We start from the raw sequence: 15,680 nt of genomic DNA, 5'->3' as shown, positions 1-15,680 counted from the left end.
TAGTCGTCACGGCTCAGGTGACCCTTTTTCTGGGCTTCCAGGGAAGGTCAACCTCCCTTCACATCTACGCAGCCTTTTTTTCAGGCGAGTGAACACAGTCGTTCAGGTTAGAGGCCGGTCTTGCAGACTCTTGGAGCTGATCTTTCTCCGCAGGGCGACTTTGAAGTGTCTGCTCTGAAGCATTGCTTTCCTTCCACTGTCAGTTCTCTCAAGCGCTGCCAGGATGGAAAGCACCTACTTAGACTGCGTGGTTTGTAAATGGCAATCCCTATTCCTGTGATATCTAGAAAATGAGTTTGAAATAAGCCCACAATGTGGTTCCTTTCTGCTGTCACACTTGACATCACAGAGGTCTTTTCAAGCTATTATTTATGACTGAAAATGGTTTTTTGAACTGACGGCTGTCATCTCTAAAACTATGGCCTGCGCAGACTCAGGCTGGAGAGGCAACATGACAAAGGCTTTTAGGGGCAGCTGGACTGTCTCAGCTTTGCAGGCCTCTTCTTTCAAATACTCTCCCGTCTTTTCTCAAAAGAGGCCCCCACCGCCCCCCGACCATTCCTTTCCTGCTTCAGTGCAAGAAGCTCTGTCTGCTTTTCTGCCCGAGGATTCTCTGACATCCTGTTTGCATTTAGTGTTACTTTGTACCTGTTCTGTAATACCCACTTGACTTGCTGCACATATTTTTTCCGTGTATAATATTGGAGCGCTTGTGAAGGAAACAAACTGTTGGAATCTGTAATTATTCTTATTATTACATGGGGTATGCTGGTGTGACACGTGTGCATGTGTAATTATCAGTGGGTTTTAGGAAGAAGAGGTCTTATGTTAAATTGAATCAAGATGGAAGAATCATAATCCCTAAAATGTCTTGTTAAATATTTTAGGTGATGCTTTAGGAATTAGACCAGATTTTTGTTTTGTACCTAAAGCAACCAATTATCCAGGGCTTAAGGCAGAAATGATTTGCCCCTTTGTTTTCATTATGAATTTCTGTTTTATTCTGTCTCTCCATTGATCAACAGTCTTTGTGTCCTGAGAAATCAAGGTTGGTAAAAAATTACCTGTATTTAAACAGAAACTCCAGAGTTTCACATTTCATATGGTATAAAGAGGCTATTCAGCCTGGGTGTATTTTAGATTCTCTGAGTAGGATTAAGCACATGTTCTGGAAGAAAGAGCCTTTTTTTCTAGGAGGGCATTGTTAGAGGCCTGCCTATTTCAGAAAATGAATGAATAAATCTGTGACTTGGTAGGAGGTAACCCTAGTTCAACCACTGCCTGGCATATGGCAGTTCACCAGACACTGCTGGAAAATAGCTCCCGAAGAACCTTTTGAAGAAACAAGAGCCTTTTTCAACTTGATGTGACTTCTTTACTGATATCATCACGCCAATTTGATGCGTGCCGCTGAAAGCCAGGGGGAGACTGGTCCACTGAAATCCAAGATCTTGGGATCTCTATATTAAAAGCACTGACCCATTCAGCAAATTCTCTTTTAAATTTTGAATGAGATTTTACGGCTGAAGATGAAATGAGTACTTTCTGTATATCATAAAATGGCTTACTCTGTGTGTGTGTGCGTGAGTGTGTAAACATTTAAGCACTAACTACTGAATTAGAAACTCATGTTTTGATTGCTTCCTATGACTGAAATCATGGGGAGAGGCTTGGAAAAATAGAGCATGGGCTTTTGAGGGGTTTTGGAGCTGGTTTTCTCCCTCCTCTCCTTCTTGGCTTCTTTTCTTCCCTCTCTCCTCCCTTCCCTCCTTCTTTCTCTATCTTCCTTCAACCTGCCTTTCCTCCCTTTCTTTCTTCTTTCCACCAATGTGTTGTGAACATCTCTTATGCACCAGGCACTATCCTAGGCAATGGGGTACAGCAGAGGCAGAACAGGCAGCAGTCTCTGCCCACATAGCATGTACATTTTAATGAGTTCGAATTCTGTCTATTTAGTATGTGACATTGGACCTGAACTTGATTACCGCAAGGTGCAAAATGAGATGAGGATAATGTTTCTTATTTTATAGAATTATCATGGTGATTAAAATGAGATAACACCATAACCTGGACATGGGGCTCAAACATATTTACTCCCTTCGCTTCTCCTGATTTGGCTGCAAATGTGTCTCTTGTTCCCATCCAGCACTCTCTGGGTTTCCATATTTGCCCCCTTTCTCAGTCTCTCTCTACCTTGGTTCCTGTTTGTATGTCTCTATTTGCATGTTCTCTCTTTTTGAGGGTCTCAATACCTGTGTCTCTGTGTGCAACAGTGTCTCTGTATTTGTGTCTCTATGTGTGCGCCCCCTCATTTTTTGAGTATGCCTCCCTGTGTCTAGTTTATGTCTTTTTTTGCCTTTCTTTCGGCGTGTGTGTGTATCTGTATGTGTGTGTGAGAGAGAGAGAGGGAGACGGAGACAGTCTCTCTGTGTGCACGTGTCTTTGTATCTCACTCTCAGCGTGCAAGTCTCTATGTCTGTGTGAGTGTGTGTCACTTTGCATCCCTGTGTGAGTGTGTGTGTCTCTCTGCATTTCTCTGTGTTCGTCTCGCAGTGTGGGTCTCTCTCTGTCTCTGCATATGTCACTCTATGTTTCTATCTATCTCTGTTTCACTCTGCCTCTTTCTCTATTTTGCTGATATTCTCCCCCCAACCCCTTCCCTGGCTCTCTGTCTTGTTCTCTGTCTCACTCTCCCTGTCTCTCTCTCTCTCTCTTCTCTTGCTCTGTGTTTCTCTTGCTTTCTTTCTCTGTAGGTCTCTCACTTTCTTTCACTTCCACTCTCTGTCTTTCCCGCTTTCTATCTGTCTGTCTGTCTCTCGTGCTTTCTGACTCTCTCCATCTCTTTGTCTTTCTCTGTCTCTTAGTCTCAGCCACTCTATGTCTTTCTCTTGTGTATGTATATAGGTAGGTGTTACATATTCATTCATTTGATTGTACTTGTATTTGCACATGCTCGCCTCTTCTTTTTCCAACATAGCTTAGATATCCAGTGATATTTAGGTAGTAACCTCATGTCTCAGAAAGAATGAAAAGGAACAGGAATTTGTTCTAAAGAAGCCTTGAGGGGACTTATGGACGGAGAAGGGGATTTTTTAACTTATAGATGGGCATTAGGAAGATTTGGTTGTATTTTAGATGATATACTGCTAGTTTCACAGCAGCTTCAAAAGGGACACATATAAAACCAAATATAATTAGCAACCCCAGACCCTCCTCTCAATTTCTGTATATTCCAGGGTCACTTTTTAAGCCTCCCTTTGCTAATCCTGACGATTTTTTCTTCCTCACAGTTGTCATTCTGCTGACCCTCCTTTTCTATTTCCCTGACCACAAGATGCGTTCTTCCGTCATCATCTTTTATCTGGACCACTTCACCTGCTATCCTTGACCCCTACCAACCTGCCAGTTGGTGCCGGGTTAATGTTATTACGTCAGGCTCTGCTCGATGCCCTCCCTTGGTTTCCAGTCATTTTTCGGGGTCACCGAGAGCTACACAACATCAGTAGCAGGATAGGCTTTTTAAGAAGGCTCATCTGACCAATATTTTACTCACCTACCAATATGCTTAATGTGCATCAGAAGCTATTCTCTCACTTTACAAATAAAACCAACTCCCAGTTATTTCCAATGACATAAAGCCCTTCCTAAGAAAGAAACATAAAATGAACATACATGGGAATCCGGATGAGGTAGCTTAATGAACCAATATTTGTGGCACCAATGTATTGTCCAACTAACCAGATGGTGCTTGACTTGTGTTAACATTAAGAAGTTGTTGCTTTTTTGACTTTATTTATAATTTAGGACAGGGTCAGCAAGCTTTTTCTGTAAAGCACTAGATTAGTAAATATTTTAGGCTTTGTGGATCATACTGTCTCTATCACAGCTACTTCATTCTGCCTCTGTATTGCAAAAGCAGCAATAGACAATCCATATAAATGGGTGTGGCTGTGTTCTAATAAAACTTTATTTACAAGAACAGGAGATAGGCTGGATTTGACCCCTGCAAGATGTAGTTTGCTAACCCTCAATTTAGACTTTATGCTAATACTTATTGTAGATCTCTTTTAGGTAAAATTTTCATTCCTGTGCATACTAGATTTTTAAGCTTCTGTTTGTTTATATTTTTCTCTCTCTTCATATATGTATATATATGTGAGTGTGTGTGTGCATGGCAAAAATAACTATATCTTTTGGGCTTGCTACAGGACTTCATATAATTTTTACATTATTATTATAAATAAATCATATTGTTTTCATGCTCATGATTTGAATCAGCAAACAAAAATCTGAATGATGTCATTGGTAGCTTTGATAATTATCTCAATAAACTGTAAAATAACTAATTTATATCACTTATTTCAGTTCTCTCTTTATGTTTTACTCTTATTTTTAGATTCTCAGTTATGTTTTAAAGGAAAATTTTAAAGAATTGTTTAAAAGTATTTTGTGTTCATGTGCTTACTGAATCAGATTAAAATTTTAGACATTTATTAATTGAGGAGCTTCTATTTGCAAGGCTTTGGATAAGTACAGTTGAATAAATTTAAAATTAAATTTTCATGAAGTCTAAATTGGCCATGAGTGAGACAAATCATTATATGAAATTTAGAACGTTATACCTTTCTCACAAGTAAATTCTAGATGAATATAGTAGTTAAATGTAAAGAAGAAAATAATCTTTCAATTTTTTTGGCTATGGATGGGTACAGAGATTTTTTATCATAAATTAAGTAGAAATATTAACAAGAGAAGAGAATAATATATTTAATTATAAAAATTAAGACATTGAATAAAAATATTAAAAATAAAAATTAAATTGAAACAAATACTATTGAAACAAAGTGTTAATCTTATTAATATATTACTATATGACAAGCATTCAACTTGCCTAAAATCAAAGAAAAACAAACTAAATACAAAGAACAAATAAGCCAGATTTTCTTTATCAAGTTGACAATATTTTAAATTAAATGAAAATCCTTAGTTCTAGTGCAGTGAGGAGGTATAATGTAAATAGGATGTCCTTTTTATACAACAATTTGGCAACAGTCATAAAAATATTTACAACTATTGGCTTCTTCCAGGAATCTGTCCTAATGAGATGCAAAGATTTATAGATAAGATATTCACTTGAATCTTTAAAACAATGAATCTTTTTTTTTTAAATTGAGTTAATGATAGGTTACAATCTTGTGAAATTTCAGTTGCACATTAACGTTAAAACAATGAATCTTTAAATGATCTTTTTCTTTAAAAATCTCTAAAAACAATGTGGCTATCCAAAAATAGGTGATAGCAAATAAATTGTGGTATAATTGTACAATAATTATATAAACATGAAAAATCATATTTTTGAAAGATAAGCGCTAATAGGTCAGAACCATGTTCAGAATATAATATATTAATAAACTAGAATATATAGTTCTATACAAAGTGTGACTTTTCATTATAACTAACTTTTCATGTATATATATATAGATATATAAAAATAGTAATGTTGATGTCACAGGATTACAGGTTATTTTTATTTCTTTTTTTATTTTTTTATACTTTCTAAATTTTCCAGCATGTGCATGCATTTCAACATCAGAAGAAACAGACATTCTCTTTTTCCTCGTACTCCTCAAAGCATGATCTTCTGAGTTTTCTTTCAAAGGAAAAGAAGACAGAGTAAAGATATCTTGAGAGTTAAATAATGAATTTGATATTTCTAAACAGAAACCTTATCCTAGTTTTGATAATTTGATGTTCTATATCAATGGAATCATTTTGGATGAATATTTATTCTTATTCAGTAAGCTTGTACAGCTATAGCCCACACAAGTTAAAGTCTATGGAATTTAGTTTATAAACCAGCTTCCTACTGGTTTCTGGAATGTGCCAACACATTTTGTAAACAGTGATACTTGCTAAAACTCATCTCTCACCTGAAAAGCATCCAAGAATTTTGCAATAGAAAAGAGTGTGCTCTGTTCAAGCACAATAAATCCTAAGATTTGCGGCGCTACTGTTTTATATAGGAGAATGGCAGTGGAATTTCCAAGAGCTAGTTCCATACCAGGTAGGCAATATCTGACATGCCCACAGGTGAGAACCGGGGCAGAACTGCCCAGGGTTATATTTAGTGGTAGAAAAGAATCCTGTTTGGGAAGGAGCTGCTCTTATCTGAGTGACTTCTTTTCTGTATCTGCAGAGTATTTACCTTAAACCCTATTGATGTGGGCCTAAGGTAATCAGCAAGGCAGAGTGTCATTTCTGATGTATCCACAGTCTTAGCTGTCTCTTAATTTTTTTTGTTTATTTTGAGTAAGATTAGCCCTGAGCTAACATCCTCCTCTTTTTGCTGAGGAAAATTGGCCCTGAGCTAACATCTGTACCCATCTTCCTCCATTTTATATGTGGGGCGCCTGCCTCAGCATGGCTTGATAAGCAGTGTGCAGGTCTGCGCCCAGGATCCAGACCAGAGAACCCCGGGCCACTGGAGTGGAGCATGCAAACTTAACCGCTATGCCACTGGGCTAGCCCCCTGTCTCTTATTTGTTTTAATATAGTTTTTATTTTATCAATTTGGTACTTTTATGACTTTCAAAAATAAAACAGTACTCTCAAGATAAACAGTACCCTCCTGTTATCAATACTTAATCTCTAGAGGTCAACATTTTTAATTATTTTAAGATATTTTTGGTTATCATTTACTTCTATATTTCTCAATAGAATATATATGTTACTAATTCTCAATTTTTCAGTTTTAACTATCACTTACCTGGCTTCCTACTCATATTCACACATATTTCTTCTCCCTCTAAGGCACCAATATAATTATGAAAATTTGCAAATATTTTGATTATCCGTTTTTAGCATTATAAAGAAATTATAATATATAATTTTATTCATAGCTAATATACATAATGTATTGCAAATATAATTACAATTTGTTTTTTTTCCACTTTTTATTCCTGATAATAATTGCCTTCTTTTATCTAGCTTTCTAAATGCCTGTCACTAATCCTTCTCAAACGCTCCATCATAGCTGAAATTTCTCAGTACGATTTAACAAACACTTCAAGTATTTTTACTCAATTTTATTTATTTTTTTCTTGAAGACATTTGCCCTGGATATCTTCAAGAATCAGTCATTGTCCTACCAAATGTGAACAATATTCTGGTTTCTCTCAGTATAGATTAGTTTTGCTCTGAGATCAGAGCAGAACAATTTAGTGATCTCACCAACTGGTATTCAGACTTTCATTTAACTCTACTATTTCCAGTAGATTTCCTCAACCCAAACTGGCAGCTGTCTGGTTGGACTTCTCCAGAGAGTAAGTCTCCAGTATTTGGCCGAAGTGTAGCAAAAGCAGACTCCCAGATGCATCATCTACATTAGGGTATCTAGGGGTGCAAATACTTCTTAAACAAATTTCCAAGGCAGACTTCCTCATGCGTTTTTTTTGTTCCTGAGGAAGATTCGCCCTGAGCTAACATCTGTGCCAATCTTCCTCTAGTTTGTATGTGGGTCACTGTCATAGCATGGCTTGATGAGTGGTGTAGATTCCTTCCCAGGATCTGAATCTGCAAATTCAGGGCACTGAAGTGGAGCACGCTGAAGTTAACCATTAGGCCACAGGGCCAGCTCCCACTCATTCTTTTTGATGCTTCTTTGACACTCTCAGGAGCACTTGTTGTGTTCCCACCTGCAGGCTTAGAGTTCAGCATTATTCACTCTGCCTAGTCACATGCCTCTTATCTATTCACTTTTCAGTTTCCAAAATTACTTTTCGTTCACATTCTCTTTGTTTTTGAGAGTTAATATATTAAAATCTTTCCTTTAAGACTGAGAAGGAACTGAGATAAAGAATGTGATCAGTTAATCATTTTTAATTGCAAGTGTAAGGGTCACTGATTTCTGTATTTTGTTATTGTTGTTGATTTATTATTAGTTCTTGTTATTTTGTATTACTTTTGGCGGGGATGAAAGTAGCTCGGAAGGAATCAATGGATTTACCATGACTATACTGATAATATATTCTTACTCTAATTGTTTTTATTGAGGTATAATTGACATAGAATATTGTATTAGTTTCAGGTGTGCAATGTAATGACTTTATATTTGTGTATATTGCAAACTGATCACCAAAATAAGTCTAGCTGACATCTGACACCATACGTGGTTACAAATGTTTTTTCTTATGATGAGAACTTTTGAGGCCTACTCTTAGCAACTTTCAGACATGCAATACAGTGTTATTAACTATAGTCACTATGATGTACATTAAATCTTCATAACTTTTTTACTTTATAACTGAAAATTTGTACCTTTTGACCCTCTTCACCCATTCCATCCACACCCACCCCTTGCCTCTGGCAGCTACCAATCTGTACCTATGAGCTTGAAGTTTTGTGGGTTCTTTAGATTCCATATTTAAGTGAGATCATACGGTATTTGTCTTTCTCTGTCTGACTTATTTCACTTAGCATAATGCCCTTAAGATCCATCCATGTTGTCGCAAATGGCAAGATTTCATTTGTTTTTATGGCTGAATAATATTCCATTGTGTGTATATACTACATTTCCTTTATCCATTCATCCATTGATAGACATTTAGGTTGTTTTCATATTTTGGCTATTGTAAATAATGCTGCAATGAACATGGGGGTACAAATATCTTTTTGAATTAGTGTTTTCATTTTATTTGGGTAAATACCCAGAAGTGGAATTGCTGAATCATATGGTAGTTCTATTTTTAATTTTTTGAGGAATCTCCATACTGTTTTCCATAGTGGCTGCACTGGTTTGCATTCCCATGGGCAGTGTGCAAGGGTTCCCTTTTCTCTACATCCAAGCCTACATTTGTTATTTCTTGTCTTCTGATAATAGCCATTCTACTGAGGTTCCAATTTTTGATCCCTGTATAATTCATGTTAATTAACATAGTGCTTATTGAATATAGAATAAAATATAGTTCTATTTTTCCTTTAATTCTAAGATATGAACTAGAAGTAAAAATATGAAGATATTGTACATTCAAAAATAATAGTTACAAATAGGTTTCATAATGTTTTCAAGCCAAATATTACCGTGATTAGATGAGCTCAATCTATGGTTTACTGTATGCTGGGAACTGAGTGAATTGTATACTGCAGTATGTAAGCGAGACAGGTATTATTATCAGTTTTTGCAGATGAATAAACCGAGATCAGAATAGTATTCAACCTCTTCTTCAAAGTTATATAGATAATAAATAATAGAGTGAGAATACAAACTCAAGTATTATTTTATAATTTTTTAAAGTAATGCTTTTTTCCTGATACATGCTTTCTCCTTACTTGATCTCTACCAAAATAAGGCTTCAGTAATCTGGAATTTAGGAAGAGCTCTTCCCAGATGTGGGGAAATAAAAGCTATGTTACTCTGGGCTAGTGTTTGTTTCATTAGCTGTTGGACACCATTCTGCAACAGACTTACATGATTTCTTTTTACTTCCTCTCCATTATTGCACATATGCAACTTACCCCTAGATGTTGCCATTTAAGTAACAGCTGAAAGAAAGAATTGGGAACCAGAATTAATAAATTACAAATAAAATCTTTTCTTCTAACAGAGAGAAGAAGAAAAGGATCATCAGGTGCGTTTGGCAGTTGGAAATGGCATACGAAGTGATGTATGGAGAGAATTTCTAGACAGATTTGGAAATATTAAGATGTGTGAGCTTTATGGAGCTACTGAAGGAAACATTTGTTTCATGAATCACACTGGGAAAATTGGATCAATAGGGAGAACAAATTTCTTTTACAAAGTAAGTACAATATTTTCTTTACAAAAGAAATACATTGAGGTCTCCTAATCTCTCTTCTAGACTTTGTGCTTGTAAATTACGGTAAATATTATCAACTTCTTTTTTTAAGGTGAGAACTTCCATAAATAAAGCAGTGGCCTCTAGACGAACTGTGGTGCTGTGGGTTATGAAAACTGCAAACATCTCCCATGTTTTCCCTCTGTAACATGGAGATAATGATACCTAATTCTTTTGTTCAGTTTTCAAATTTTATGATATAACATATAAACAGCAAGCATAAGTCCTGATATATATTAATTTAACTATTTCCACTTTCCTTGAGTATTTTCAATCCACTATTTCTATGTACCTTTAATTTTTATATAACTCAAAAATTATATACAGGGGTCCTCCCTTATCTGCGGGGGATACTTTCTAAGACCCCCAGTGGATGCCTGAACTGCAGGTAGTACCAAACCCTATATATACTATGTTTTTTCCTATACATACATACCTAGGTAAAGTTGGATTTATAAATTAGGCACAGTAAGAGATTAACAACAACTAATAATAAAATAGAATAATTATAACAATATACTGTAATAAAAGTTATCATAGATCTTAGCAACCCCAGCATATGATTTTTTTTTCCTTATTAAACCAAGAACTTTCATTTTTTCACTTAAAGGAAGCACTTTACAGCCTCTCTTTGGCGTATTCGAATTGTTAAGTAAAATAAGGGTTACTTGAACACAAGCACTGCAATCCCACAACAGTCGGATAATCAGATCAGATAATCGAGACAGGTACTAAGTGACTAACAGTGTGCAGTTTAAAACTTATGAATTGTTTATTTCTGGAATTTTCCATTTAATATTTTCAGACTGTGGTTGACCACAGGTAACTGAAACTGCAGATAAGGTGAGATTATTTTATAGGCTTCTAATATATGGTTTCTTTTTCTTTTTCTTTTTTTTGGAGGAAGATTAGCCCTGAGCTAACTACTGCCAATCCTCCTCTTTTTGCTGAGGAAGACTGTCCCTGAGCTAACATCCATGCCCATCTTCCTCTACTTTATACATGGGACGCCTACCACAGCATGGCTTTTGCCAAGCGGTGCCATGTCCGCACCTGGGATCCGAACCGGCAAACCCAGGGCTGCCGAGAAGTGGAACGTGTGAATTTAACTGCTGTGCCACTGGGCCAGCCCCTCTTTTTCTTTTTTTTTGTTTTTGGTGAGGAAGATTGGCCCTGAGCTACCATTTGTTACCAATCTTCCTCGTTTTGCTTGAGGAAGATTGTCCCATAGCTAACATCTGTGCCCATCTTCCTCTATTTTTGGTATGTGGCACGCTGCCACAGCATGGGTTGGTGAGCAGTGTATAGGTCTGCACCCAGGATTGGAACCCAAGAACCCCAGGCTGCTGAAGTGGAGTGCATGAACTTAACCACTATGCCACCACGCTGGCCCCTAATATATGTTTTTATAAAAAACTATATCAAGATGCCACTAAAATCTTAAAAGCAGAGAAAAAATCACCTTCCTAGGAATAAGACTTACAGCTAATTTCTCTGTGGCAACCATGGGAAACAAAAGATAGTGGACAGATATCTTCGACTTGCTTGGAGAAAACAGTTGTCAAAATAGAATTTATACTCAACAATAATATTTTTTGAAGAATAAAAGTGAAAGTAAAGAAATAAGTCTCAAAATTTATGTAACCTCAAGGAGAAATAAATTCAGAATCATAGTAGGATATTTTATTATAGCTCTTTCAGTGTTAGCCAGAATAAGCAAAAGAATCTTCAGTGATAGCAAATATTTGAATGATACAATAAACAAACTATTTGAACTAATGGACATACATAGGACTCTGTATTTAAAAACTGCAGAATATCTATTCTTTTCAAGCACTTATGAAGCATTCACAAGGATGATGGGACCATTTATGGAATTCCAGCAAATTTCAAAGGATTGAATATATATGGATTATGTTCTCTGACATCAGCTTAACAGGCTAGAAATAAAATTTTTAAATGACAGCTAGATCATCTCCTATATATTTGGAAATAAAACATCTTTAAATTTCTGTGAGTCAACAAATAAATCAAAATAGGAATTAGAAAATAGTTTGAGCTGAATCATAATGAAAATGCTACATTTCAAAACTTGTGGGCCTGGCTCAGAACAGCCGAAGATTAGTGAACTAAATGTCCATTTGTATAAGTTAATTTAAAAAAAACACGAAAATAAACTCAAAGAAAATAAAAGGAGGGAAATAAAAAAGAGCATAAATTGAAGAAATAGAATAGAAACATTATTGAGGAGTGTCAAGAGATAAAAATATAATTTTTAAAAAGTAAAGAAATTGATTCAAAGCTGGTGCAATTGTCCTAATGTTTGGAACCTCAAGAAGGTGAAAACTATTTTCATAATGCGTTCTTTGGGATTTTGAAGGTCTTATTGACATCTCAGAAATATGTCTGCATTCTGAACAAAAGAAACTTGGGGAAGAATAAATGCTGATATTACTGAGTTTTACATTCCTTACAGTTGATTTTCCCAATTCATTGCACTAGCTCTGTTAAAAATTTGGTACTCCTATTAAAGCTCCTGAGTCATTCCAAAGTAATCATCCAACTGGAGCACAATGAAGAAGATTTGTATTTTCTATTACTGGCTTGACTTCATTACAGTTTTCTAATGTCTTAAATTCCCTGTCAGATTGTAATAATGTCAATGCTGGAAGTCATGATTGTCTCCAATTTATTTGGAAAACTTCTGATGTTCAACACCATTTAGTTAGGGTTTTTTTCAGTTAGTAAATTTTTAAAAATATACCCAATATCATATGAATTCTAGTTTCTTTTATTATTCCCTTCACATATTGTTTGCTACATAGCAGGTAATCAGAAAAATTTGGGCAAATAACTATTCCATAATTACATGGGGAGATTTAAGAAGTGTGTCTCTCAGAAATATAAACCCAAGGAGACTTACCATCTCAGAGAGGAAACAGCCTCTCAATGAAGGTAGGATGTTAACACTGAAGGACAAAGATGAGGCAGCAACACAGAGTTCTTGTAACCCAAATGTCCTTCTTCTGTGCTATACATACTATTTAAATGCATGAATCTGAACGGTGATGTGCCCCATAGGAAAAAATATAAAAAAATTTGTGACAATGCATGGAAGAGACAAACCCAAGTAAGTTACGGACTGTCTTCTCCTTTTCTACACCCAGGGATAATAACAGGGAAGGAAGAAACATGAAATCCCTAGAGGAAATAAAACTTGAAAAAAGGGAGAAAATGAATCTCAATAAAAGACAGCTGAAAAAAATATGGATGCACATTAAAATAATAAGGCCTCCAAAGTGGCCAGGAAATGTTTAGAAAAACAATTTCCCACAAGTTCAAAAATAGCGATAATATTCTCTTTAAAAATAAGAGCTCAAAGAAGAGGAAAGTGCAAGGAAAATGTAAATCAACAAAAAGAGTTGGAAAGTAGGCATGCTCAGCTCAAAGAAAAAAATAAAGGAAAAAATGAAAATATTACAGAGATGAACACTACATTAAAAGACTTACAACAGCACATTAAAAGACTTAAAAATAAACAGGAATATAAACATTCCTAGGGAACAAGATGGATAGGATTAAGGAGTCACACAAAGAATAAAAAGAATAAGCAAATATTCTTATAATATAAAGTAAATTAGAAAGATAGATTTTGAAAACATAGACAATGATCTGTCATGTGCTTAATTGGTGTTACTGTAGAAAAAATCAAGTCAAAGAGAAAAACAATTTTTTCAAACCTAATAGAAGAAAACTTCCTTAAAATAAAGACTCCAATCTTTAGCAAAAGAGCACATTGCGTTCCAGGAAAAAAAATATTACGCAGAATGATCATCAGAAAAATATATCCTGGTGAAATTACTGAACATAAATTAAAGAACCATGAAGAGACGCTGAGACAGAAAAAACAAAGAACATAGAAAGTGTAGGATGAAGATGGGAAACATCTTAGACATTGCTCAAAACAAGAATAAAACATTAAATATCAGAAAGAAAGGAAAGTAATGTTTCCACCGAAGAATTTTAGTTCTAAGTTGTTCTTCAAGTATAAAAGCAACAAAGAAGTGTTCTCAAAATTTTAAGAAATCAGAGAACATAATACCTGTGGATTTACAGGAATGCAATGCTTCTTTATAAAATTCACTGAGTGGAAATTTCTGGTCAACCAGAAGATAAAGCAGAAAAAATGAAGGAATCACCTTCAATTAAAAGGTTTGATTGAATCTGTTTAAATATAGAAGATTGAACAGCTCTGAATTCTGTTTATAGATGGAATGCAAGTGTAAATCCTGACAATATAAAAATAATTATAACACTAACAAAAATGGGAATTGGGTGGGAGGAAATATAAGTGCTAATTCTTTCATCTCTCATAGTGAGAAAACCATAGATACAATGTAAAGATAAAATATGGGGTTTAATCAATAGGCTTATTTTCTTCACATTTTTATAGACTTTTTTAATGTCTTAAAATTAGACATCTTTTAGGGACTAGGAAATTTAGCCAACTGCAAATTTAGGGAACAGTCCATACAAGACCACCCTTACTCCTGCCATCAATTGCTGTTTGAGAGTCCCTAAGACCACCTTTAGGTTTGGTAATTCGATAGGACTCACAAAGCTCACTGAAAACTGTTAGACTCATAGTTACAGCTTATTACATCTAGAGGATGCAGGTTAAAATTAGCTAGGAGAAGAAGCCTTATGGCAGAACCAAGGAGGGTACCAGATGCAAAGCTTCTAGTGTCCTCTCCTGTGGAGTCAGGACAGTGGCATTACTCTCCTGGAATTTATGTATGGTGATTTACATGGACTATTGCCAATAAAGGAAGCTCATTAAGCCTTGATGTCCAGAGCCTTTTGGGGGCAGGGGTGACTCAATCATGTAAATCTAGTTGGCTGCCTCCATGGCTGACCTCCAAATCCAGCCCCCCAGGAAGTCAAGCTGGGTGACTCAAAGTCCCTACCCTACGTCACATTATTGATGTGGCTCAGAGACGCCACTCTACATCATATTACTATCTGGTTGCTGTAGCCCTCGGGCATCAAATACACTCCTATCTATAGAGACCTTGCAAGGACTTAGAGATTGTCTCCAAGAAGCTGAAAGTAATAGCCAGACCCCTGGTTAAATTTTGAATTAAGGTTAAATTCTTTACCCCACAGGGACTGATATGCTCAAGAAACAATTTAGTTTAACTTTAGTTCCATTTCCTTTTGTTTAAATTCAAGAAAATTTAAATTGATTGCATTTATTAAAATGGTATAGTTTCATTTTTCATAAATTATTTTATTAATCATTTCTACCTTCCTCTCAATCAATTTAAACACATATTTATAATGATGCTCATCAAATGCATTTCTTTATATATATTTGTTCAAAGTTTTCAATATGCCTCGCCCTGTGAACGCAGTGAACAAATGGGCATAAATGCCTGCCCATGTGCAGGTTGTATTCTATTGGAGAAGACAGAAAACAAGCAAGATAAATAAGTTAAATACAGTCTATATTACATACTCATAAACACTAAAGAGGAAAATTAAATAGGGAAAGGAGATTGTGTGTATGTGTGTGTGTTTTGGTAGGGTTTTTTGTAATTTTAGATCGGTTGACCAGGGAAGGCCACTGAGAAAGCAAGATTTAGGGAAAGGCTTGAAGGATATGGCAATGAGTTCATGAGGCTATCTGCTGTTCAAAGTGGAATGAACAGCCCGTGCAAAGGCTCTAAGGTGGTTACCTGCCTGGCATGTTTGAGGAACAGCAATGAGACCACGGTACTGATAGTAAAGTGAGCAAAGATTTTGAGCAGAAGATTGAGTGCATCT

The 15,680-nt window shown here is 35.7% G+C and overlaps 1 protein-coding gene across 1 annotated transcript in view; it reads left to right on the top strand.

Moving 5' to 3' along the window:
- The window catches only part of SLC27A6 (solute carrier family 27 member 6), a 59,166-nt gene that overhangs the window by 29,425 nt on the left and 14,061 nt on the right, over nt 1-15,680 (top strand). Inside the window, exon 5 of the mRNA XM_046668410.1 lies at nt 9,603-9,797. Coding sequence (XP_046524366.1) covers nt 9,603-9,797 — 195 coding nt within the window. The remainder of the gene's footprint in view (nt 1-9,602; nt 9,798-15,680) is intronic.

This window comes from Equus quagga, chromosome 7 (genome assembly GCF_021613505.1).
Source record: "Equus quagga isolate Etosha38 chromosome 7, UCLA_HA_Equagga_1.0, whole genome shotgun sequence".
NCBI classification, from domain to species: Eukaryota; Metazoa; Chordata; class Mammalia; order Perissodactyla; family Equidae; genus Equus; species Equus quagga.
Note: the sequence above shows the minus strand (reverse complement) of the source record. Positions and strands in the feature narration are given on the sequence as shown.